General features: G+C 41.2%; 1 protein-coding gene and 1 long non-coding RNA gene across 5 annotated transcripts; one reads left to right on the forward strand and one right to left on the reverse strand.

The window, feature by feature from the left end:
- The first annotated feature begins 108 nt into the window (after nt 1-108).
- Nucleotides 109-25259, forward strand: LOC133502587 (uncharacterized). 2 transcript variants are annotated; one of them, XM_061823575.1, is made up of 3 exons: nt 109-194; nt 20981-21117; nt 22132-25259. In XM_061823575.1, the coding sequence occupies exons 1-3, from the start codon at nt 145-147 to the stop codon at nt 23217-23219; spliced, it is 1275 nt and encodes a 424-aa protein (XP_061679559.1). In that variant the 5' UTR covers nt 109-144; the 3' UTR covers nt 23220-25259. The 2 variants fall into 2 exon arrangements, with proteins under 2 accessions (XP_061679559.1, XP_061679560.1); XM_061823576.1 differs by lacking the exon at nt 109-194 and adding an exon at nt 19545-19962.
- Nucleotides 7845-25675, reverse strand: LOC133502589 (uncharacterized). 3 transcript variants are annotated; one of them, XR_009795510.1, is made up of 5 exons: nt 25266-25675; nt 10885-11012; nt 9784-10773; nt 9138-9440; nt 7845-8997 (listed from the first exon to the last, which is right to left on the reverse strand). It is a non-coding gene; the product is annotated as an uncharacterized LOC133502589 (long non-coding RNA). The 3 variants fall into 3 exon arrangements; XR_009795509.1 differs by having other exon boundaries at nt 9784-9900; nt 10168-11012; XR_009795508.1 differs by having other exon boundaries at nt 9784-11012.
- Between the last annotated feature and the right edge of the window lie 515 nt (nt 25676-26190).

The raw sequence follows: 26190 nt of genomic DNA on the forward strand, positions 1-26190 counted from the left end.
ACCAGATGCATTTACTTGACTTGATTACACACAGGTGTATTCTATTTATCACTATCAGTCAGCATTGGATCATTAGTTTTTCGTGCACGGCATGACAACATTACAACACCCCACAGATATCTCAAAAGCAGGAATAATGTTACGATGGTTACAACCACTCCACAGCATCCCATTTCGGGACCTAACTACTTTTGGTAGGTATTTCATCTAGGTATCCATATCGGTTGTTTTCCATGTACCGGAAATGGCAACATTTGCTGGATTAAGAGTTGTACATATTTCTATTGGGATACAAATGTTTAGCAGAAGGTGGAACAAAACAGTTAATGTACTTATCTCTATGAAGTCACAAAGTGACCTTAGAAAGTCATAATATCACAATTTGGCAAAATCAAGACCGGGCTTGTCATGAATGCTTACTTTATGTTGCAAAATGCTTTTTTCGCATCATTTCATTTCAACAATGTCATTTTTAAGTCTTTTTTTATTGCATCATTTTGTGTTATGGAGCTGTTAATTTGGCTAATTTGGTACCCAAAATTCAGCATTAATTTGTCAGTCCCAAAAATGAGAAATTGTTAATTTTTTTGTGGGTTTAGAATTTGTAAAATGTTTAACCTGTTATTGGCAAATTTTGAGTTTCTTTTTGCTTTGTGCCCGTTCTCAGCCAGATGCTTAAAAAAAGCCACTGTCTTTCACATTTCCTTATCAGGGGAAGCTATCGGTACATCATTTAAATAAACCATGGAGTTGAAATTTTGACTCCAAATATAAATGCGAAACAAATTTGTCATTCTTTACCCACTGGGCTTGAGAAAAATGCATTACTTATCTCTATTACGGTGAATATTTTGCATCTGATCTGAGGGAATTAAAGTGTCAGGGTCAGGCACGCAACGTCGTCTTATTTTGTATATCCTGAGGTGCAGCCGGCACACTCCACTTAAAAGTTTTGTCCAAGTCCAGTCTGTCTCAGTCTTTATTTTTTTTTACATAATTCAAATTTTTACACTGGAGTGTGTCCCTAAAGTTTTTCTTACAATATTTTTCCCCATTTTAGTCAATTTGAACCAGGTAACAACTCCTAAGCAGTTCTAAGTGGCTTTGTTCTGGAGTTGTAAGTGGATTTGTTCTAAAACTCGTTCAAGTGGAGAATTGTTGCCTTTATTTTCTGAAGTGACGTGTTAAGTTTACAACTGAGGCTATACCTCTTTCACACGATTTTCTCTTGCACACACGGGATTAGGGGTGTTTATGGACTTTATTGTGAAACTATTTACACACGGAATATAAATGCGTAACACCGCTCCGCCACCCTTGGGGTGTTTAGGGAATTTTAGGAGCAAAAGCTATTTACCCACAGAATTTAAGTGCGCGACAGGGCTCTGTCACCCTCGGGTGTTTAGTAAATTTTCAGACCAAAAGCTATTTACACACTGAATTTAAGTGCGCGACAGGGCTCCGCTGCCCTCAGGGTGTTTCGGGAATTTTAGGAGCAAAAGCTATTTACACACAGAATTTAAGTGCGTGACAGGGCTCCACCACCCTCGGGATGTTAGGGAATTTTAGGGTCAAAAGCTATTTACACACAGAATTTAAGTGCGCGACAGGGCTCTGTCACCTTGTCATTGACTAGAATCGGCAAGGCTTGATCGTGTCTCCTTTCACGCTTTAATGACTCCCTGTCATTTACTATTTGAACTGGTTTCACTCTTTTTAAACTAAAATTGGACTCACCCTGTTATCTTCCATCCGTCTCTGGATCCCGTCAAATATCGGATACCAGCCAGTGGGCTGCACACCAGTCCCGGAAAGGGTCTTTAGACTCAGAAGGAGTCTGCCGTGCCCAGGGTCTTTCTGGTATTCAACACACCTGCTGGAATCCTCAGGCATCTTGGGATCCGGCTCGAAGGACCAATTTAATGTCAGGTTTAAGCAGCCTAGGACATTTAAAGTAAAATTCTCAAGGAAGGAAGACAACTTCTGGCTCGTGAGGAGAACGTGGGATGTGTCCACAATCTCCAACTCGTTCTAATCACATCTCCACATCTCCACTTTTTTATTCTTTAGCGTGGGCCGCATCAAATGCAGCCCTATGGGGGCACAAACCAGTACAATCTGTAGGCCGGTCCCAAGCCCGGATAAATGCAGAGGGTTGCGTCAGGAAGGGCATCCGGCGTAAAAACTGTGCCAAACAAATATGAGCGTTCATCTAAAGAATCCCATACCGGATCGGTCGTGGCCCGGGTTAACAACGCCCGCCCCCGGCACTGCTAACCTGCAGGGCGTCGGTGGAAATTCAGCTACTGTGGGTCGAAGACAAAGAAGAGGAGGAAACCGGACCCAGCGTCAGAAGAAAAAGAGGAATGCACAGAGCCTACAACTGAGTGTAGGGACTTTGAATGTTGGGACTATGACAGGAAAAGCACAGGAGTTGGTTGACATGATGATTAGGAGAAAGGTTGATATTCTGTGCATCCAAGAGAGCAGGTGGAAAGGTAGTAAGGCTAGAAGTTTGGGAGCAGGGTTTAAATTATTCTACCACGGAGTAGATGGGAAGAGAAATGGAGTAGGGGTTATTTTAAAGGAAGAGCTGGCTAAGAATGTCTTGGAGGTGAAAAGAGTATCAGATCGAGTGATGAGACTAAAATTTGAAATTGAGGGTGTTATGTATAATGTGGTTAGCGGCTATGCACCACAGGTAGGATGTGACCTAGAGTTGAAAGAGAAATTCTGGAAGGAACTAGATGAAGTAGTTCTGAGCATCCCAGACAGCGAGAGAGTTGTGATTGGTGCAGATTGTAATGGACATATTGGTAAAGGAAACAGGGGCGATGAAGAAGTGATGGGTAAGTACGGCATCCAGGAAAGGAACTTTGAAGGGCAGATGGTGGTGGACTTTGCAAAAAGGATGGAGATGGCTGTAGTGAACACTTATTTCCAGAAGAGGGAGGAACACATAGTGACCTACAAGAGCGGAGGTAGAACCACGCAGGTAGATTATATTTTGTGCAGACGATGTAATCTGAAGGAGGTTACTGACTGTAAAGTAGTGGTAGGGGAGAGTGTAGCTCGACAGCATAGGATGGTAGTGTGTAGGATGACTCTGGTGGTGGGTAGGAAGATTAAGAAGACAAAGGTAGAGCAGAGAACCATGTGGTGGAAGCTGAGAAAGGAAGAATGTTGTGCGGCCTTCCGGAAAGAGGTGAGACAGGCTCTCGATGGACAACCGAAGCTCCCGGAAGACTGGACGACGACAGCCAAGGTGATCAGAGAGACAGGCAGGAGAGTACTTGGTGTGTCATCTGGTAGGAAAGGGGAGAAGGAGACTTGGTGGTGGAACCCCAAAATACAGGGAGTAATACAAGGAAAGAGATTAGCGAAGAAGAAGTGGGATACTGAGAGGACTGAGGAGAGGCGAAAGGAGTACATCGAGATGCGACGTAGGGCAAAGGTAGAGGTGGCAAAGGCTAAACAAGAGGCATATGAAGACATGTACACCAGGTTGGACACGAAAGAAGGAGAAAAGGATCTCTACAGGTTGGCCAGACAGAGGGATAGAGATGGGAAGGATGTGCAGCAGGTCAGGGTGATTAAGGATAGAGATGGAAATGTGTTGACTGGTGCCGGTAGTGTACTAAATAGATGGAAAGAATACTTTGAGAAGTTGTTGAATGAAGAAAATGAGAGAGAAGGAAGAGTTGAAGAGGCAAGAGTGAAGGACCAGGAAGTGGAAATGATTACTAAGGGGGAAGTCAGAAAGGCATTACAAAGGATGAAAAATGGGAAGGCAGTTGGTCCTGATGACATACCGGTAGAGGTATGGAAGCAATTTGGAGAGATGGCTGTGGAGTTTTTGACCAACTTATTCAACAGAATACTAGCGGGCGAAAAGATGCCTGAAGAATGGAGGAAAAGTGTTCTAGTTCCCATTTTTAAGAACAAAGGGGATGTTCAGAGCTGTGGGAACTATAGAGGAATAAAGTTGATGAGCCACACAATGAAGTTATGGGAAAGAGTAGTGGAGGCTAGACTCAGGACAGAAGTAAGTATCTGCGAGCAACAGTATGGTTTCATGCCTAGAAAGAGTACCACAGATGCATTATTTGCCTTGAGGATGCTCGTGGAAAAGTACAGAGAAGGTCAGAAGGAGCTACATTGCGTCTTTGTGGACCTAGAGAAAGCCTATGACAGAGTACCAAGAGAGGAACTGTGGTACTGCATGCGTAAGTCTGGTGTGGCAGAGAAGTATGTTAAAATAGTACAGGACATGTATGATGGCAGCAGAACAATGGTGAGGTGTGCCTTAGGTGTGACAGAGGAATTTAAGGTGGAGGTGGGACTGCATCAGGGATCAGCTCTGAGCCCCTTCCTATTTGCAGTGGTAATGGATAGGCTGACAGATGAGGTTAGACTGGAATCCCCTTGGACCATGATGTTCGCAGATGATATTGTCATATGCAGTGAAAGCAGGGAGCATGCAGAGGAACAATTGGAAAGATGGAGACATGCACTGGAAAGGAGAGGAATGAAGATTAGCCGAAGTAAAACAGAATATATGTGCGTGAATGAGAAAAGTGGAGGGGGAATAGTGAGGCTACAGGGAGAAGAGATAGCGAGGGTGGATGACTTCAAATACTTGGGGTCAACAATCCAGAGCAATGGTGAGTGTGGTAAGGAAGTGAAGAAACGGGTCCAAGCAGGTTGGAACAGCTGGCGAAAGGTGTCTGGTGTGTTATGTAACAGAAGAGTGTCTGCTAGGATGAAGGGCAAAGTTTACAAAACAGTGGTGAGGCCGGCCATGATGTACGGATTAGAGACGGTGGCACTGAAGAAACAACAGGAAGCTGAACTGGAGGTGGCAGAAATGAAGATGTTGAGGTTCTCGCTCGGAGTGACCAGGTTGGATAGGATTAGAAATGAGCTCATTCGAGGGACGGCCAAAGCTGGATGTTTTGGAGACAAGATTCGAGAAAGCAGACTTCGATGGTTTGGACATGTTCAGAGGCGAGAGAGTGAGTATATTGGTAGAAGGATGCTGAGGATGGAGCTCCCAGGCAAAAGAGCGAGAGGAAGACCAAAGAGAAGGTTTATGGATGTGGTGAGGGAAGACATGAGGGCAGTTGGGGTTAGAGAGGAAGATGCAGGAGATAGGCTAAGATGGCAAAAGATGACACGCTGTGGCGACCCCTAATGGGACAAGCCGAAAGGAAAAGAAGAAGAAGAAGAAGCGTGGGCCGCATCACAACAAAGCAAATGTGACAAAGCAACCGTGACAAAAATAGTCCATGTGAGTCTTTGCGATGTCTTCACCATCCTCTTGAGATCATCAGTCTTTATGTTGTCTTCTGCATCACTGTCTGGTGTTTCCACGGCACCCAATGTAACTTGATTGCATCACATTGTTTAAGTAGATCATAGCAAAGTTTCCATGGTACCCAATGGGCCTCTTGATTGCATCACATCACATAAGCAATGAAGCATTAAAAACCCAAGAAAGCAAATATGAGACAACTTTATATCCAATTAATCTAACAACAATGACAGTTGCCTTTATGTCACTGGAAAATCTAAAATGTGGGAGGAGCTCAAAAATACATAAAAATTTAACTTTTCCAACATGAAAAGGTCAATACAATATGCTATCAAGCTGTACATTATTCTGTTTCAGCACTAGTAGGATAGTGGTACATGCTACTTCCTTTGGTGCTGACGGCTCAGGTTTGATTGGTGACCAGTGCCCAAAGAAACAGAATCTACTTGAGCATTCTGCTTCACTTGATGCTGTACGGATCAACTTGATTTGCAGGTTCTGCCAAAGACTGTGGCTAAAACATATACAAAACCCTAAATCAGTGTGGTGGGGTACATTAGTGTGCCGTGACTGCTCTTCAGGTGTGTTGTGGGAAGTTATGCAATTTTATGTAATTGCTAAAAAAAACATTTATTCCAACAAATGAGGTATCTTTATTCATCTATTTATGCCAGTGAGGCACAATGACAGACAGAACAAAAAAATCCTCTTCTATTAAATGGCAGGAAGTACATACAGTAATTAATCGATCCATTTTTGGTAACATTTACTTTTGTTGGTGTGCCATGGGATTTTTCAATTGTAAAATATGTGCCTTGGCTCTATAAAGGTTGGAAATCACTGCCCTAAATCTTAGTGTCTCTATCATGCCTGGCTTTCGTCATTATCTGACTCTTCCCTCTTTCGTTCCAGTCGATAGGATGAGTGAGTCAATGTTACTTTTATTAAAATTCCTCAAAAGTTCTTAATTCCATATTTTGTAGTAATATGATGGCAATATATATATACAGTGGTACCTCGGTTTTCGAATGTCTTGGTTTTCGTACAAATCAGTTTTTGAATAAAAATTTAGAGATTTTTTTGCTTTACTTTTCGGTATTCGAACACCCACGATGATTTGTTATTATGCTTTCGAACGGAAAAAAAAAACGGAAAAGACATAACACCTGCGACCGTGCGCACTAGCTGAGATTAAATTGGTCCTTCGAGCCGGATCCCAAGATGCCTGAGGATTCCAGCAGGTGTGTTGAATACCAGAAAGACCGTGGCCATGGCAGACTCCTTATGAGTCTAATTCAGGTAAGCTGCGTAATTTAATGTTAAATTTTCAAACAATGAAAATGTTTACCTATTCATCCCAAATCCACAACAGAAACATTAACAAAGTAGTTGCTCTTGTATTTAACTATGAGTGTATATATTCATTTAAAGTAGAGTAGTAAATCAGATGCACTTACAATTGATTGAATAATTATGACCTTCTGCGTTACCTAACTAAAGGGTTCAGTGACTTTTGGCCAGCAATGTATTTTTGCCCCAATAGTTGTTTACACATCAGGTCCGGAGCACTACATGGTAGTGACACATCTAAAGCTATGCATCTATTTCTCTGCTCTTGGACATTTTATTTAAAGTTATCCCCCCCTTTTGCTTAATAAATACAGCAACTTTTATAATGATTTAGTTCAAGATATCCTATCACCAAAATGCCAGACATAACATGAATAATAAACTGTTCTCTTATTATCTATAATGCGGCATCATTACCCCCTTCTCCAGGATGAATTAGATGAGACCATCCATGTGTGGGATGCACATATCAGACCGTAGAAGAATCCCAGGGTACCCAGTGGCCATCCCCAAAACATGTACGCGTTCCCAGAACTCTACTCAACTTGTGATTGCATATCCCCAGTTGACAAAACAGATGTACAGTTGTGCTTCAGATTTCGTCCAGCAGTGCCATGCGACACAGACATCTACAACATCTGCAATATTTTGATGGGGGAGTCACAAATAAATCTTCCAGCTCATCCTGATCAGGCATTGGATCTTTACCTTCATTTGAGGCATGAGATAATAATTTCCCTCGATTTTGAGACCTAACTACTTTTGGACTCCTTAACTGAACATTTGTTTAAACAGGTATTCACAATCCACCATGGTTTATTGCAGGGGTGTCAATTTTTTTTTTTTTTTTTTTTTTTTTTTTTGCAGGCCACACTGTGGTTGTGGTTTGTCTTGGAACACCATTTTCATTGTGAATGCCCATTAATCTACTATACCTATTTTAAAATATATATACTGGCCCAACAATTGTTTTTGCGTTATGTCTGTGTAGATTCACGAAATGTTCAATTGAAACAACTGGGTTCTTCTGATTTTCCAAATATCTAATGATCCGAGCCAGTATTCTACTCGGCGAGCATCTGTGAGACTAAGAAAAAAACAGCTATCAATAACATTTTAAAAAAACAAGAAAGCTGCTTTTGTATTTGTATCAAACATTTATTTTTAACTGCCTTTAAACCAAGTGAACAATTGAATAAAAGGAGCAATAAAAACATGCTAAATGTGCAAATGGTGCTTGAAAGAAGTTAGCATCACCTTTCGAAAGCCTTTCAATCGTCAACGATGTTTGCACGTCTTAAATTTACAAGGACTTGTCTCTTATAGGGGTCTGATGATTCTGCACCATTGCTCGATGACAGAGGCTCATCATTTGGTGTAGAGTACAGCAAGATGTTAAAAAAAAAAAAACATACTCATCAGTTCATCCAATAGTGAACAAAATATTATTCAACAAAAAAAATATTGGGCCCATTCCAAATTATTGTATTTTTGCATTGTTTCATCACTTTATCCTTCCAACAATGTAAATTGACCAATGTAACAGGTTAATTTAAAATGCTGTTTTCAATGGTGATTTTATGTATTCGACAAAAATGCATCTTGGCCCTGTGTGTAAAGTAAATAAAGTAACTGACATCAACAAGTTTGGAAAGGGTTTCAAAGGCCTTTTCTAAATCTTCAGGATTCCAGTGAACCAAAGCAAGACTATCCTCAAATGGAGAAAACATGGAACAGTGGTAAACCTTCCCAGATGTGGCCGGCCTACGAAGATTAACAATAAAATAGCAATTGCAATCAAGGATGCCACAAAGAAACTCAAGAAAACTTCTAAAGAACTGGAAGCCTCCCTATCCTCAGTTAAGATCACTGTTTATAATAACAAGAAAGAGACTGAACAAAAAGGGACCCATGGGAGAGTTCAAAGGCCAAAACCACTGATGCTCAGGAAGAACATAAATGCTTCTCTTACTTTTACAGAAAAACAAACGATCCGAATGATTCCCAAGACTTTTGTGAGAATATATGGGCTGGTGAGATGAAAATTTAGCTTTTTAAAAGCTATGTCATATGCGACGTACAGGTAGCACATCATAACAAAAAAACATAGTATCAGGCGTCAAACATGGAGATGGTAGTGCAATGGATAGTCTTGGGCTGCTTTTATCCTTCAGGACTTTGGAAAACTTGATGTGATTGATGGGACCATGAATTCTGCTCTTTACAAGAAAAAGCTGGTGGTGAATATTCAGCCATCAGTTTGTGATCTCAAGTTGAAGCCCACTTGAGTTCTGTAACAGGACGATGGTCCAAATACACAAGCAAATCGACTTCTGAACGGAAAAAAAAGTGGAAATTAAATGTTTTGGCATGATCTAAAAAAAAAGCTGTTCATGTTGAACTAAGACAATTCTGCAAGTTAGAACAAAAATATCTCCACAGAGATGTAAATACTCATTGACACCTACTATACCTGCATCCTGTTTTCCTCATATGGATTCCAGGGAAGGGTGGAGTCTTGGTCCTCATCACCAGTAGTTCGTCCAAAGTGTACTTCATTATCATCAGGGGATCTTTCTATAGCAAGGGCAAGTGGTGGATCCAAAATATCACCTAGCCCATGTTCACTATCTTCATTTGACACAGTAATTTAATGGCCTCCCTCATAGCCATGCATGCCTGCTGTCTGTCCAAGTGCTTCAGAAGATAGAGGATGAAGGGCTTCTGTGACGGTCATATCGGACACTGAACTTGAGTGATTCATTTGCTCTCCTCTCTGTTATTGATGACAAGAAAAACAGCGAAAAGCATATCAAAAGTGAAGTGAAATGGGAAAAAAAAACCATTTTCCTTACAAAATCCAATCCCATGGAAGTTTTGCAATGAACTGAAAGTTTATTCCAAGAACAAGCACATTTTTTTTTCTTTTCTCACGTCAGATTATGGGTTCCAACTTGCTCATGTGTAATGAAGATGTAACGTAAATGTCACTAAAGGAAACTGAAACTTTTGATTCATTTTTGTTTGAATTTTAAAAAAATATTGTTTAAACAATTTGACAAGAATTATTCCAATACCAGTTTCATACTCAGTATATTGCAGACTATTCAATGGTTTACCTGCATTGAGCAAGTGAGTGCTGGATCTAGAGCAAAGGAACTTTGTGAGTGAGCCACTTGGTTGTTTCTAGTCCTGCTGTGCTTATGTCTGTAAGATCGTCTCTTCAAAGATCGTCTCTGCATTGGCAGCAATAAAGAAAGTTGTTAGCAGATCAGCACATTGTAGGTTTATATAGTCATGTTGTCCCATTGTTGCTTTCCCCCCCAAATATAGGTGACGGGACAATCAACAACAGGTTAGAGCATCTGCCTCACAGTTCTGTAGACTGGGGCTCAAATTACTATAATTCTTGCCCCAAACGTCAAACTTAAAATGGTATCTTTACGATTTTAGTATGTGCAATACCTTATGTATTAAAAACACATGGAAGAGAACCTCCTTACCTTCATTGGTGGATCATCTGTGGGCTCAAAGTCCGAGGATAAATCAGAGCTGTATTACTTTGGTTTTGGAGGTTGTGTAAATGCGCAGCATGGCTAGTTTACTTTGCTCGTATAGTTAACCGACAGTGACATCACAAGCCACAAAATTATGACTATAATCACGAACATCAAAGTCAAAGTCTTCACATGGTCCTTTGAGCGAACGTCCATTTGAGGGAAAAAAAAGTCTTTGGCTGTCCCCAGCAGTTCCGCCATAGTCACTGTTTTGTCAACGGATTGTTGCCGTGTTCCACCTCTACCTCTTGCTCTGACTTGATGATACAAGCCGTTCTGAAAGTGGAGCCAACCCATTTCAACACAGCGCGTGACTTTGACGGCACCTTTATTTCTAATAGTGCCCCGGTCGGTAGTAACTCTCTATTCGTTCCCAAACCTTTCTCTGATACATTGCATAAGCGTGTCTGTAAAAGCCTCACTTCCACCCTGGTTTTCATCTGTCAGGGTTCTTCGACGACTAAATGCTCTGAGTGCATGTCGGACTCCATATCTGACAAAATACTGTCCTAACTCTTCATCTGTCATAACACACATGACGTTAATATCGATCTGTAAGAAGAAAAATGCGGGTTACAAATGTCAATCATTTTAGCCTAGCAAGCATAAATGAAGCCTATACTACTATATTAGTGTGATAAAAGAGTTTACAGGTATACTCACCTTATCTTCTTTGAGTTGATCGATGACGCTGTCAGGTATATTCCTTGTTTTGAGGAAAGAGACCAAGTCCTCTTCTGTTGCCATTCTCTCAGCTGGTGTGCTCAAAGCAAGTTGTAGTTTACGGCTCCCTGAAGACAGGAAGTCACCACTAGCTACCATGTAAATAAGCTACGACCCATAGATAGACATTTCGTACTCATTACAATAAGAAACTTAAACATTACAATGAGAAACCTACTCATTACAATGAGAAACTTTTTTTTCCCAATGTCCCTTCAGGGGTTCCGTAAAGACGAGATAATCAAACGAATAAAAAAATGTGCCTTTTTCAGCAAGAACTCTTCACCATCGTACCAGGATGATGGCAAATCCAACTGAATTACGTTCACAATGAACGGATGGAAGTTTCAACGCCTGCGTGAAGCTTAATTTGGCGATGTACGAAACAGACGACAAAGTCATGAGCAAAACCGTGCAGCACCAGATGTCGCATTAATTGTAAGAAGTACTTTTGACATCATTGGTTAGCAACATTATGTTATTTAAAAGAATTCAGAGACTTATTGTACTCTAAAACTGTTGGTCTTACATAAATGTGCAAGTACACCTGTATTTAGAGAATGTCAGGACTTGTTGCTTGGTGCTAATGACTCCAAATCAGTCTGATGCAAATTACAATTGCTCACTAATTACAAGTAACATACACCTCCCAGTAGAAAACAAGTACGGGCTACCCGTTGACCTAAATAGATTTTACTGGAGATTCGAAATACACACTTGCATACCACACACCCAGCAAGCTGCACCCCTAAGCAGCACCGCCTTCCACTCCACCATTTAACATCCATTAAAGGAACGTTAAGCAGATCTTCAAACAACAAAAGATCAACAAAGGGCCGGCCCAGACCTTGTGTCCCCATCCTGCCTCAAAGTCTGTGCAGACAAACTCGCTCCTGTTTTCACAACCTGCTTCAAACGCTCCACCATCATTGCGGTCCCCAAAAAGCAGCAGTCTCAGATCTTAATGACTACAGGCCTGTTGCCATGAAATCTGTGGTCATGAAGTCCTTTGACGCCTTGTGCTGGACCACCTCAAGAGCGTCACAGGTCCCCAGCGGGACCCAGTGCAGATTGCCTATCGAGCTAACAGGTCTGCGGATGATGCCGTCAACATGGGTCTTCACTTCATCCTTAAATATCTCAACAGGAAGGGAACCTATGCGAGGATCTTGTTTGTGGACTTCAGCTCTGCATGTAATACCACCATTCCTGACCTCCTCTCATCCAAACTTCTCCAGCTCAGTGTCTCCCCTGCCATCTCCCAGTGGATCTACAACTTCCTGATGGGCGGGACACAGTCGGTGAGGCTGGGGAACTCGACCTCATCTACGCGCACTATTAGCTCCGGGGCACCTCAAGGCTGTGTCCTCTCCCCTCTACTCTTCTCGCTCTACACCAGGGGTGCTCAATGAGTCGAGCCTCGCGATCGACCAGAATGCCCAGTCGAAAAAGCCGAAAAAAAAGAAAACACATCAGCCGTATTTACGTTAGTCAGCGAGTTCCCCCCATATTAAGGCCTCGCATTTTTCTTAAAATAAAGAAATCTTATCAAACATGATTATGGATGCTGGAGCAAAGAAGAAGACAAAAACGTATCACTATTATTCGGGATGGGAGATGGACTTTTTTTTTGTCACAATGTCATTTTCGAAGTGCGTTTGCTTCATCTGCCAGTGTAGTGAAATGTGTAGTGGAATTCTCGAACTGTTCATGGAAAATACGACACCAACATACCGCTGAAAAGCAAGCTGAGAATGAGAAAAGTGAACGAACTAAAATCCCAATTAGTCGCACAGCAGTCACTTTTCACACAATATAGTTCAACAGCGAAAGCTGCCCACGAAGCATCGTTCCAGGTTCGTCACATCACCGTTAATAAGAAGTCCTTCCCAGATGGAGAGATGGTAAAAGAAGCATGGCTGACTCATTGTTCGAATCTTTTAAAAATAGGGCGGAAATATTGTCTTCAATAAAAGTTCTACAGCTGTCAAGGAGTACAATTACAATGCGCTGTGAGGCCATGGCTGAGAACTTAACCCAGCAAATGTGGAAGGAAATCGCAGATTGTGAGTGTTTTTCACTGCAGTTGCCATCTACCAACGTGAGTGACAGCCCATGTATGCGTTTTCATTCGTACGGTGTTTAGTGATCATCAACGTGATCTCAGATAGTTACAAAAAATGTTCATAGTTAAGTCATTGTTCTCCAATATTCGCTCATGCGGTTATGCAAGACACACAAACATACATTTACACAAAGAATAAAAATACTCAAAATGCTTAATATGTTTTGTATTTTTGTAGTGGATAGATTTTTGTGAAGATCATTTGGTCATTCTATTTAATCACTGGTCATTCTAAAAAAAATAAAATAAAATAAAAACTCAGACAACATGTTCGCCTCACAGTGGCGGCTGGCAGCAGAGCAAAAATCACAACATTTATTAACATAACATTTCACTCACCGATTCAATTCACCTCATCACAAAAAAATCATTTTTAATAACGAATCATCTGCAAACAAAGGTACCAAATTTCAATGCAAATAAAGCTCTTAGTGGTAGGACCTGGCCACTTGTCTCGTATCCATTCCATGCTCAGACCCACAGAGTTCCAATTTTCATATTCCAGAAATATTGTTACATACTTCGTATTGTCGGCGTAACTTGAAAAATAAAATATATAAATAAATACGATGAAAAAGTATAAGCTTGAATGGGGCTGACATGTTTAATTTTTTATAGAATTATCCATCCATTTATTCATTTTCTGAGCCACTTATCCTCACAAGGAGAGAGATCTGTTCGCTTGCAGTTTCTTTTTAGGGTGAGGGGCTTCTCTGTTATATTTGTCATCCTCATAGGAACCCCAACCATCCCCCCACAAATGTGTGATCACTGTGCCTACCATAATGCTTTGGGAGGCACACTTTAATGAAGTGAGCTCTACCATCACTGTACTGCCAGGTGACATAGGGACATTACTTAATAACCCACCCCACAACAGATACTTCTTTCCTGGTTGTAATGTAACTGCCTGAGTCAACTTGACTGTGCCCACTTTGTCCGGTACGTCCTCTCCTTTCCACCTTGAGTGGCCAGCCATTATCACCAAGAACTGTGCACACTCGACAGACTGTCCATTGCATGAGAAGTTACCAGTAAGTGTCATCATTTTTCACACCACATACTTCAACAGTTTGGTGCCTACGATGATTTCATCTTTCTGACCAGCAACCACTAGGAGAAGCACCATACACTGGATCTCATACAATCCCGGGTCCGTACCATACATGCACTTGGGGCTCACCTGCATTCCTCCACACACACTTTGCAAATAAAGAACATATAAAGTATAAAGCCAAAATAAATAAAGATGTTAGATTGAAGATAAAATTACACGAGTGAAGATAATCCAAAACACAATGTGAGGGATTTTGGTGAAATTAAAAAAATGATATAGCCAACTCTCTTTTCTCTTGTATGTTACAAACAGATACATGTTTGGCATAATTGGGGATAATTTGAGCTCCAAAAAGGTTTCTAATAACTATTATTTTGTAATAACTTGTTTTTATTAGGAGAAATTCATGTTTGTGAAAAGAAAGAAACACAAACCCTTTGTAACGTATTCCCTTCGCCCCCTATACAAAGTTTGGTCCATTGTGTGTGTGACTGTTGTTTGTCTCCATGTGCCCTGCGATTGACTGACAACCAGTTAAGGGTTTACCCCGCCTCCTGCCCGTTGACAGCTGGGATAGGCTCCAGCACTCCCCATGACGTGGATGGGTGGAAGGTTTGGCACACAGGGAGCTGGAGCATTTATATAACAGCTCACAAATCACAAATCTTGAACAAAATGGCATTCGGACTGGAAATATTGATGTTTGAACTCATGCATTATCATATTGTAAAATTATTCCTGCTTTAACTCTCGAGAACCCATGGGGTGACATCTGACCCAGTGTATTTAAGGGCCTACTGTATAAACACAACGCAGCACAGTTACTCTTTTTACCCCAACGTCTAACATGTGTCCACCTGATAGTGACTGCTGGTGGGGATTTCAAAGGGAGCACTCTTCCAAAACTGGAAGTAAATTGGTCAATATTTCCAAATGTGATGTTTTTGTGTTTCTTTGATGCTTATTGATTAATTTAATTCCTACATAAAATTTTAAAAGAGGATTTGGATGTCTTGGGTTCTCTCGGGTTAAGCGATACTTCAAACACTGGTTAAATATCACCTACAGAGTCTGCGTGCAATGGATATTGATGCGATACAGGGCAATAAAATGACTCAGGCTTAATCTGAATATGTGGACATTACTTAATTAGCACCACATCATGCTTAGTGGAAGCCCACGGTATTGGTGGGACTTGGTCCAGGAAAGGACCAACTCCCACCAATACTGTGGACTGCTATAGGAGGTTGTGTGTGAAACAGCTGAGATTGGAACAAGGTTGACTTCAATATAAAATAGACGGAGTGCAAAGCACCTGTGTGCAGACTTGTGTGCATTTACAGATTCTGAAATAAAACATTTGTTGGATCCGATGCTGGTGCCCAGTCAGTCTCATCCTGATATCGATAATCACTTGGGCCTTCATCCTGCCATTTTTCTGTAGGTTGTTTTTTTAAGGAAATGTGTGGTGCTGAACAGACAACATGAAAGACAGACAGCTCTGCTGATATTAAAGACAATTTAAAGACAAAGACAAATGAAGACAAATGCTGTGCAAAAGTCATGGTCAAAAAAGGTCACTGATATTCAGGGAGTCATTCAGGTCTCTGTAAAAAGTCTCCTCGAAATGTCAGTCTCGTCTGTGATGTGCATGAGTGGTCCAATGCTATATCCAGCTGCTCATGCAAACCAGAACCGGGATAAAATGAATAGAATCACAAATCTTGTCAAATAGCTGCTGATTGGACTGCTGGTTCCTTAATGGTAAATGTATTGGATTTTATCAGGACTAAATTTAACAAATGACGATTCCACATTATCTACCAGGTGCGTGATTTCAATACGATCGAGAGTGGATATCAGTATCAAACCCGAGTGAGATCAAGAGGTCCCTTCCCAATAGATTGAATGAACATGTGGAGGACACCGCAAATGGATGCTTGAGCCACCTGATGCACATGAAGCAGGGTGTGTAAGTTTATGTCTTGTGAAACCTCTCATTTGCAATCATTGTGTAAGATCGTTTGGTTGGACCAAGAAATATAGGTTTGGATGCCATTATCACAGAATTTGAAGCTCCAGAATTAACAGGGAACAAAACAAGTGTGGTATTTACCAAACAGGTAACTGTGGGAAAGTTCGTGTTTGCGTCAGTTTGCAAAAGCATGTGAACGTCTGGTGGTTGGGCTGCAATTTTTGTTTTTCTAACCCAACAATGTTATTCTGAATCTCAGCAAGCAGTGTATCAGTTTAAAGTGTGTCTTCATTGCTTAAAGGTGCGAGTGTTGGGTGCAGGTGTGTTTGTGTATCACCATTCAACTGCACATCTCCAGGCCCCGTCATGAATCAGTCAGAGGTGACACAACGTGAGCTGAGTCCTCCACACCTCCTCCGATGGTTAGCCATCCCATCTTGGTGTTTTTTCAGACAGTCTCTTTTCCAATGTCCCCTCTCTCCACAGTAGTGACAAGTGTCAATCTTAAAGTTGCCACACGCGTGGTTGGGATTGTCGCAGCATCTTCTTCCCCCACAACATTCCCTGCACCGTCCATCATGTCCTCTGCTTTGAAAGTGCAGTCATCACTAGAAGAGCAATCCTTTTGCAGAATATTTCTCTTTTTTCTTCTTCTGGTTGCATTCTTTGGTCTCAGAATGCTTGGCATGTCGTTTAATGTCGCCTAGGCAGTTGTTTGACCAACCACCAATCAGGGTATTAGTCATGATTTTGGTCAATGGGCAGTGTGGACCATCCACAAAGGCTGCCTTCATAACAGACTAAAAGGGGCTCTCCTCACCATCAAAACTGGCTGGTTTATAAAGTCCAGAATGGCTTTCACAAATATCCATGACACAGTGCTAGCTCTCACCTGCTGTCTCCTCTCCTAATTGCAGACAGGTACGCACCTGGAACAGGTCAGCGTCGAGTGGGAAGTGCATCTCCAATGCCGACCCTATGGCTGTCATTTGCACTTCCCATGGTCCATTTGAGTTCCCGGAGGCAGTCCTCGCTTGCAACAGCTCATACGCTCCTTGTTCAACTATCACAGCAATTTTGCCAAAATTCTTCGCTCCAAGATGGAGAAGAAATTTGCGGACCTTGCTGCCAGTGGGCCTCCTATCAGACAAACTGGAGGAAACCTTGACACAGCTTTCAAAATGTGGCCACTCTTTTATTCCCTCCTTCATTTTTAGGTCCATAAAATGGTAAGCCAGAACAGGTTAAGCTTCCAATATGGGAAACTCAACCATTGGCATTCAGAGGTCCGGATCCATCTTGGCCTCCTGTGTGGTAACTGCTGGCGATGGTTGACACAGGACCCATCTTTCCTTTCTCATGGCAGCAGTTGGTCTGCTGCTATCAGGATCAGGCTGCACAGGCGAAGCAGTAGCAGATTGTGTGCAGATGGGAGGGAGTGGAGGAGTCATAGGCAGTGCCGCCTGTGCAGGAGGCAGCCACTGATTGTCATTGTCAACAGGTTGCTTGGGTAGCTATTTGACTTGTGTGGGATATGGGTGTAGCCAGTCACTGGCATCATCCCAACGTCTTCCACCAGTCAACCTCGGATATGGTGTTACAGGAGGAGATACTGAGTCATTATTTTTTTGCACTCTTTATTTTTCACTTTATTCTTGTCTAAATTCTTTTGACTCTTCTTTCGCTGATTAGCCTCCGTCTATCACAGCGGTCGGCAACCTTTGACACCGAAAGAGCCATTTGAACCCGGTTTCCACGGAAAAGAAAACACTGGGAGCCGCACATCTAAAATGAAGAAAAAAAAAAACTTCTACTACTTTACTGCAGCATGTTTCTCCATTGGCTTTGCCGGGCTTGAAAGTCGCTCAAAATAGACGGTGTTTCAGCGGGTATACCCGCTTCCGCAGTGTGACGTCTATTTTGAGCGACGAAAAAATAATATCAAATAATTTAATTAATATTTTAATATTTCAAGATCACAATCTTCAAATTTAGAACTAAAATAATATAAAAACTAACACAAATAAAACGCACTTCAATTAAATACAAAAAAAAAAATTTTAGTAATTTATTTTCCCAAGCCAATCAGAGCCGCATTATAAGGATGAAAGAGCCGCATGAGGCTCCGGAGCCGCGGGTTGCCGACTGCTGGTCTACCATATTTCCAGACATTCTGCATTTTTATCAAAATCTTCTAAGTCTTTCATTTTAATAGTTTTGTTCTTCTTTAAACTACTTTTCTCCTCCTCCAACCTTTATTTTTAGATCCCGTCGCTGCCGGATATTTAAGCTTCCTGTGACATAGTCAGTTTCCACTTATCCACCCATGCTATGGATTTTTCCCCATATTTTTCCCTGATATGGTTCATGATGGGTGTGCTGTCCTCACGACATGTTACTATGTGAAACTAGACAGCCAGCGAACTTATAAAGAAACTCCGTAAACAAGGCGTTCTTTTTTTGCTTTTATGGAGGTCAAATGTGGTAAATGAACGAACAAATTTGTAACTGAAAGATGCAGAAAAATATACATTACCCTGTGCACTGTAGAGGTAGCTAGCTTATTGATGCGAAACATAACAATAGCTGCATCAACGATCACACGTTTACATCGAGATCTCAAACAAAACACAATTGACCCCTCCGTGGATATTGCGCAATCCGCGTCACTGACCAATCAGAGGCCAGAGATCTACATAAACAAAAGCCCTGTTTTGCTCCCACCATTTTCTCAGACAACATTGCATGGTCCAGTATAGGTTTAGTTAGCGTTTTATCGCGTATTTGGGTTATTTAACAAAAAATATGGTTAAGAGGTGTAGTCACGGACAGGTACCTGAAAGGCTAGTTGGTGGAGTTCGATTCGTACGCTTTCCAAAACCGAAGACCCAGTGCGAAAAATGCCTTCGATGCATCAAACTTTGTGGAAGACCGCATCATCAACTAAATCCATCTAATATCAACCGGAACACATGTTTGCACGAAGGTATGCCCTATATTTGATTTTCAATACATGTCTCGTGTAGATGAATTCGAAGTTCTTCGCTAGCATAACACTGCTGCGTGTGAACGATTGACACACTTATTCTTTGTTGAGCGATATTTAGCGATGATCGGACTGCACAAACGTGTCGCTTACTTGCTGGCTCGCGGCCGAAGCTTAACCAGACTGTGTTTGCACGAAGATATGCCCTAAATTTGATTTTTAATACACGTCTCGTATAAATGAATGAGACGTTCTTCGCTAGCATAACACCGCTACGTGTGAACGATTGACACACTTATTCTTTGTTGAGCGATATTTAGTGATGATCAGACTGCACAAACGTGTCGCTTTCTTGCTGGCTCGCGGCCGAAGCTTAACCAGATTGTGTTTGCACGAAGATATGCCCTAAATTTGATTTTTAATACACGTCTCGTATCAATGAATGAGACGTTGAAGTAAGAATAATTTTATTGTGTTGTTTTTCCATAATTAAAAGATGTTTCGCAATAGCTTCGTATATGTTTCGCAATAGCTTCGTATATGTTTCGCAATAGCTTTGTATAACCTAAAAGACGATCGCAATAGCTTTGAATAACCAGCAATGTCATAAAAGGATGTTTGGATAACCAGCAATGTCATAAAAAGATGTTTTTGTGTTATATGATGTCGTGCAACGCCATCTGTTGGTAACAAAGAATAGTGTGGCGTCAGGCGGGATGAATTGGCCACTCACCCCTCCTTCCGCACACGCTTAGAGTATAAAAGGAGGACTTTGGATACTCTCGGTAGAGTCTGCTGCGGGTTGCGTACGGATGCCCAGCCGGTATTGAAGCTGCTCTACCTGGAGTGTTGGCTCTCCCTCCTATTGGCGCACGGTAAGAGCTGGATATTCTTCTAAGAGCTGGTTGGATATTACTTAGCTTCATACCACGTGATTTGTGCTTGTGCTTGTGTTACCATTTCTGTGTGGGACCAATAAAGTGCCAATTGTTGGTAGCCAGAAGTGTGTCTTGTCTTCATTTCTGAGTGCCTATCTCCGACGAACCTATTAAAATTTGATACCGAACTCCTGAGCGAGGTATCAGAAATGTTTTAAAACAGACGTTCTTCGCTAGCATAACACCGCTACGTGTGAACGATTGACACACTTATTCTTTGTTGAGCGATATTTAGCGATGATCGGACTGCACAAACGTGTCGCTTTCTTGCCGGCTCGCGGCCGAAGCTTAACCAGACAGTGTTGCACGAAGATATGCCCTATATTTGATTTTTAATACACGTCTCGTATAAATGAATGAGACGTTCTTCGCTACCGTAACATTGCTACATGTGAATGATTGAATGAAATCAGAAGCATGGCGTCTGTCTCAGTTAACAATGTATTGTATTTAGAATCTATAATATATCGTTGATTTGAAACACGTTTGCTTCTTCACTTTTTTAGCACTTCATAAACCAGTCACTACCGTTCAAGAAATTACCAGACCCCTTTCCTGCGGATCCCCTTTGTCGGTCTAAATCTACCAGGAAGGCACCAGTAAAAAAGAAAATGTTTGAACTTTGCAACTGAGCGGTATGGTTTTATATGGACAATAACTCAACATTGGACAATGGAAAAGACAACAAAGTGTTTTGAACTATAACTATATTTTTGTATTGCATAATGTGCCAGTTCTCTGGGTTAAAAGTCACAATGCAGTGCTTTAAAATCCACTTCTAATGTACCAAAACAAGGACGCACTCCCCCTATATATATATAACAATTACAAGATTAAAGTACAGCTGTTCAAAACATTGTGCATCACATAATGAAATTTTAATTCTAGAAGCATAACAGTGCTGGACAACAGTTTCTTTATGTATAAAACTCATTTATTATTTAATCATTCACAGGAAATCAACTGTAAGTACTCAGCCTCAGGAAAGCACCATGACAGAAGATATTGGCACCAACGGCGATCCATCTACCGGAACAGTTTCTACTGCGAGTACCGAAACAGTTTCTACAGCGAGTCAGACGGATTCAAGATGTAAGATGTTTCTTTATTCAAGTTACAACAAAACAAAGTTTATGATCCATATGGGGAAGAACACAAACATCCTATGTGACACAAATGTAAACAACCCTAAAAAGAAATTCATGGATCAGTTGAATGTCTTCTGATATAAGACTGCACATGTTGGAAATAAAATTGACTCAGCTTATTCAACATATTCTCCATGAAGTCAATGTTTGGGTATATTCTTTGAACAAATAGGTCTACTCTTGTGTAGACTACAAAATCACAAAACTCAGCTTCAGATGTGAGCAGCTGTCCTTGTACTTGGTAGTAATAGTTGTGATTACTTTTGAGCCTCAATTGTCCATAATTATTTCCAAACAGAAACTGTCTGAAGCGCTGGCTTCTTGTACAGTAACATCCCGTGCAGAGTAGGGGCATTTGACCTCAAGGAGTCCTGCAATTCCATTAGAGCACACTTTGGAATCGGGTGTTGATCCAAGATATGGAAATTTGGGATTTACTATTAGTCCACAGTCATGCACATGGTTTCCTGTCCTCTTGATATATTGTACAACTGCCACTTTCTCATTTTTTTGGCCATACGAAGTTTGCACTGAGCTGAAACGCTTTGGGTCGATTAATTCCATCAGAAATTTGTCAGAAAGTTGTCTTTCTTTGCAAAATTGCTCCAAAATGTGATGCTGTTAGACTTTTTTTTTTCTTTCTGTGTGCCACAGAGTACTGTTGGCTTGGTCCCTTGTGCTTTCTTCAATCTTGATACACTGTTCTTGATGTAGTTCAGTGAACCATGTCTTGAATAAATCAGCTGGGGTAACTTTTGCCGATTGAGGGAAGGCTAGGTTTACACAAGAGGTCCCAACTTTCTTTGCATCTTCTAGTTCAAAGAATGTGGCCTGAAAAATAAACATTTAATGAGTGATTATAGTTTGAAAAATATACACTGTATCATCATGTCCATGTAAACTGTTTCAACTATGTAAACATACTGTCAAAAATTATATAAATTTATTTTTTTTGCAGGGGTTGAACCACTGGATCTGATGTCGGTAGTCGCTGAAAAAGAAATCCTACTGAGAGATTATGCCAAATGCACACTTGAACACCTGGAGACCAAACGACAGCTGAACATGCTGGAAGAAAAGTTGAGACGGAACGACAATGTGACATCTTCATCTTTCAATGTTGATGTGCTTATGGGGGATAAGAGTCATATGAATTATTACACAGGCTTTTCCAAGGACACATTTAATGCAATTTTCAAGTTTTTGGTGCCTGACACTGATTCATGCCCTTTAAAATATGTTGGCAAAGGCAATCTTTCTCAGATAAAGAAGATATCATTGAAAGATCAATTACTATTGACTCTATGCAAACTAAGAAATGACTCTGACCTACAAGACCGAGCTTTTCGATTTAGTCTTACACAGCAAGTTGTTGGCGTTGTGTTCAACTCGTGGGTGAATTACATGTATCTCCGATTTGGTGAAGTATGCATCTGGCCACCCAGAGATGTTATATATGAACACATGCCAGGTAATTACAGACAGGAATTCCCAGATACTTTCAGCATTATTGATTGTACTGAAATTAGAATTCAAAAGCCTTCATCACTCAATGCCCAGTCTCAAACCTACAGTACTTACAAATCATGTAACACACTCAAAGCCTTAGTTGCTGTAGATCCCAGAGGGTCTGTTATATTTAGCTCTATGCTGTTTGCTGGATCAATTTCTGATAAGGAAATCTTTAAAAAATCTGGATTTCAGTCGATGTTGAAACAACTTGTTGAGATTGGATATCTAAAAATGGGTGATGGGATAATGACTGACAAAGGTTTTGACATTGTGAAAGAAGTAGAGGATGTAGGACTTAAACTGAACATTCCACCTTTTGCCAAATCAGGGATACAAATGAATTCACATGATGTGAACCTTGCACAAAAAATTGCCAAACACAGAGTTCATGGAGAAAGAGCGATCAGACGAATTAAAAGTTTCAAGATACTGAGTGGCCGCATTCCTTTGTCACTGATGTCTTCAATTGCACAGATTTGGTATGTCTGTTGTTTTCTTACCAATTTCATGCCATTGTGTATAAAAAGAAAGTGAAACTTACAGATGTTGCAAGACCACTGGCCACAGGCACTGTACCCAGATGAGTGTTCAATTTCAGTCTTGGGCTGGACACCACATAGGCCATTGAACAGTGTGATAGGTAACACGAAAATTGGAAACTATCAATGACGAATTCGTCTTTGGGTTATATAAAGATCAATTCACGTACGGTTAATTGTTTTCCACAAATGTATAATAATAACATGCAAAATATAACAAATGCACTCACCCCGCTTGACATGTACAGTGAGCTTCGGATATCCTTGTGGGATTCAACTTCAGATGCAATGTATGTGGCTGCTCGGTCTTCCTTTGACTCCGGAAAGACCTCGCGCTAATTTCGATGGTTTCTCCGTCGATATGCATGTAAATACCATTGAAATACCGCTCGCTGAAATACTTGAAGCCCTGCTGTATGCTTTTCAACGATATTTCACTGTTAGCTAAGAATGCGAGTGAGAAATCAGCCGGTAAATCGGACAGTTTCGCTCTAGTTTCTTGCTGCGCCACTCTTTTTGGTAATTGTTTGTCAATCAATTAGAAAAAATGGCGGCGTTTGTGCAGTCAGATCCTCGCAAAATATCGCTCAACACAGATCAAGTGTGTCAATCATTCACACTTAGCTATGTTATGCAAGCGAAGAACTGCTAATTCATTTATGTGAGATATGTATTGAAAATCAAATATAGGACTTACCTTCGTGCAAACATATCTGTTCCGGTTGATGGATTCAGTTGATCATGCAGTCTTCCACAAAGTTTGATCCATCGAAGACATTTTTCATACTCGGTCTTCTGTTCCGGTTGATTTTAGATGGATTCAATTGATGATGCGGTCTTCCACAAAGTTTGATCCATCGAAGACATTTTTCGAACTGGGTCTTCGGTTTTGGAAAGGGTACGAATTGAACTCCACCAACTAGCCTTTCAGGATACCTGTCGTCAATATTATAAAGTCCGTGACTACACTTCTTAACCATATCTATTGTTAAAGAACCCAAATACACGATAAAACGCTAACAAAAGCTATACTGGACCATGTAATGTTGTCTGTTGGAACTGCGGGTCCAAAAACGGGGTGTCGTTTATGCAGATATCTGGCCTCTGATTGGTCAGCGACGCGGATGACGCAATTTCTACGGAGGGGTCAATTGTGACCTCAACCTAATGTCTGTGAACATACAATACTTACAAAGACGAATGTTTTCCAAGGTTCAAACGTTTAGAACATATTCAACGTAGTTATGAGTTGCCTTCAGACTTAAAGCCCGGTTGTCATCCCTATAAACATTCTAAAATAGATATTGTAATGAAAAATACATATAACAGTATTCACTTCAATGCCGACACGAAAAAAAAAAGTGAGCGGAGAGCGCGTCATCCATGCACAAAGTTGCACAATTGAGTGTCCCTCGCCATCTAAGTGTTCACCATATTAGTGGCATCCTCTGTCCTTGACGTCATCGTCACTTCCGCCGTTGAAAACGCTCAGTGCTTCAGCCAATGAAGCCGAACAACAGAGATGTGTGGCTTATGACAGAGCCGAGCGGTGCTGCTTTAGTCACAGTCGAGCCAGGGCGCTTTATGCGCGCACGCGACTGAGTAACGCATTCTCGGCTGGGTTCTTCAGAGCCGCCCCCATCGCAAAGCCTGACGCGCAGCCTTCGGAGAAGCTGTGACCGCCGAACGTGGCGCCTCAGCCGCTGTAGCTGAGTTTCGGTGCCAGTGGAGGAATATAAGGAGGATGTGGCTAGCTATGTTGCTTTTTGGGGTATGTTCAAAGTTGCCGCAGTACTCGATGAACACTATCGAGACATTGTTGGCTGGGCGACGCGCACATCGGCACATTTCATACGCGGATCTTTTGTTAAGTTATGAGAAAAAACGATTACGTGGTCTGCCCCAAACTATTTCTTTTTTTAGTAGCTGTATGCACACATCAACACATTTCATACACGGATCTTTTACTACGTTATGAGAGAGACCAATTACATGGTCCGCCCCAAACTATTTTTTGGGGGGGAGCTGTATACACAAGTACCTGTTATTTGGAACCCACGAAGCTCTTTTTCACAATGAACAGGGTCTCTTTCAAACTTATGAAGGGTAATTCCATTCTCCCGAGTGTTCAAGCAATGTCCAGCAATCACATGAGCCGGCATTTTGGCTAACACGAAGGAACAAGGAGCTACCTTCCTGGAGGTAAAACTAATGGAAACAAACGAGTCCACTACGGGGCGCCTCTGTCCTGTACGTCACTTCCTACTTCTTGTCGAAAACAAATCCCTCGAGAGGATTTTCATGGCGAGAGTTACAAAAAGCTGTATACGTCAAAATCATGTTTTGTGGTGAAAAAAACACATGGGACCATATTGGCTGTGGGTTTCATTAATAATATACCAAAAATCGTCCGTTTGACGATACTTGACCTTTAATGTCCGCCATGCTCATGTTCTCACCGGAGACACGTCAAAGATCCTCTATAACATACAGAGCATTCACTCCGCCTAGAAAATGAACTATCCTCACAGATCAAGAGGTGTCATTCTGACGCTTTTTCTTTAAACACATTTTAACACATTGCATCATGAAATGAGCATATTTTTAACTAACTTAATTATCTTACGAAATATACAAATCTTTTAACGAAAGACATTACAATGGGTGATGTGTATACTGGTAAATCCCTGTTTTGACTCTCATCCCGGTTTTTGCTCTCTCCACTTTTCCTATTTTTCAGAAGTGCTTCTCTTTATCACAATATTCAAATGTCTTTGAAATTATCAGGGACTCAAAACATTGTCACTGCTTGGGTACTTGCACCTCACACACTTAAAGAAACAACCTAAACGAGCACAGAGATAACAATTTAAAACACAAGATCAAAATTCTGCAGACTGACACCAAGACAGCTTCATCTTCAATGAAGACTGAGTCATAATGAGAAATTCATTCTTTTAAAATAG

This window comes from Syngnathoides biaculeatus, chromosome 6 (assembly GCF_019802595.1).
Source record: "Syngnathoides biaculeatus isolate LvHL_M chromosome 6, ASM1980259v1, whole genome shotgun sequence".
In the NCBI taxonomy this organism is placed as follows: domain Eukaryota; kingdom Metazoa; phylum Chordata; class Actinopteri; order Syngnathiformes; family Syngnathidae; genus Syngnathoides; species Syngnathoides biaculeatus.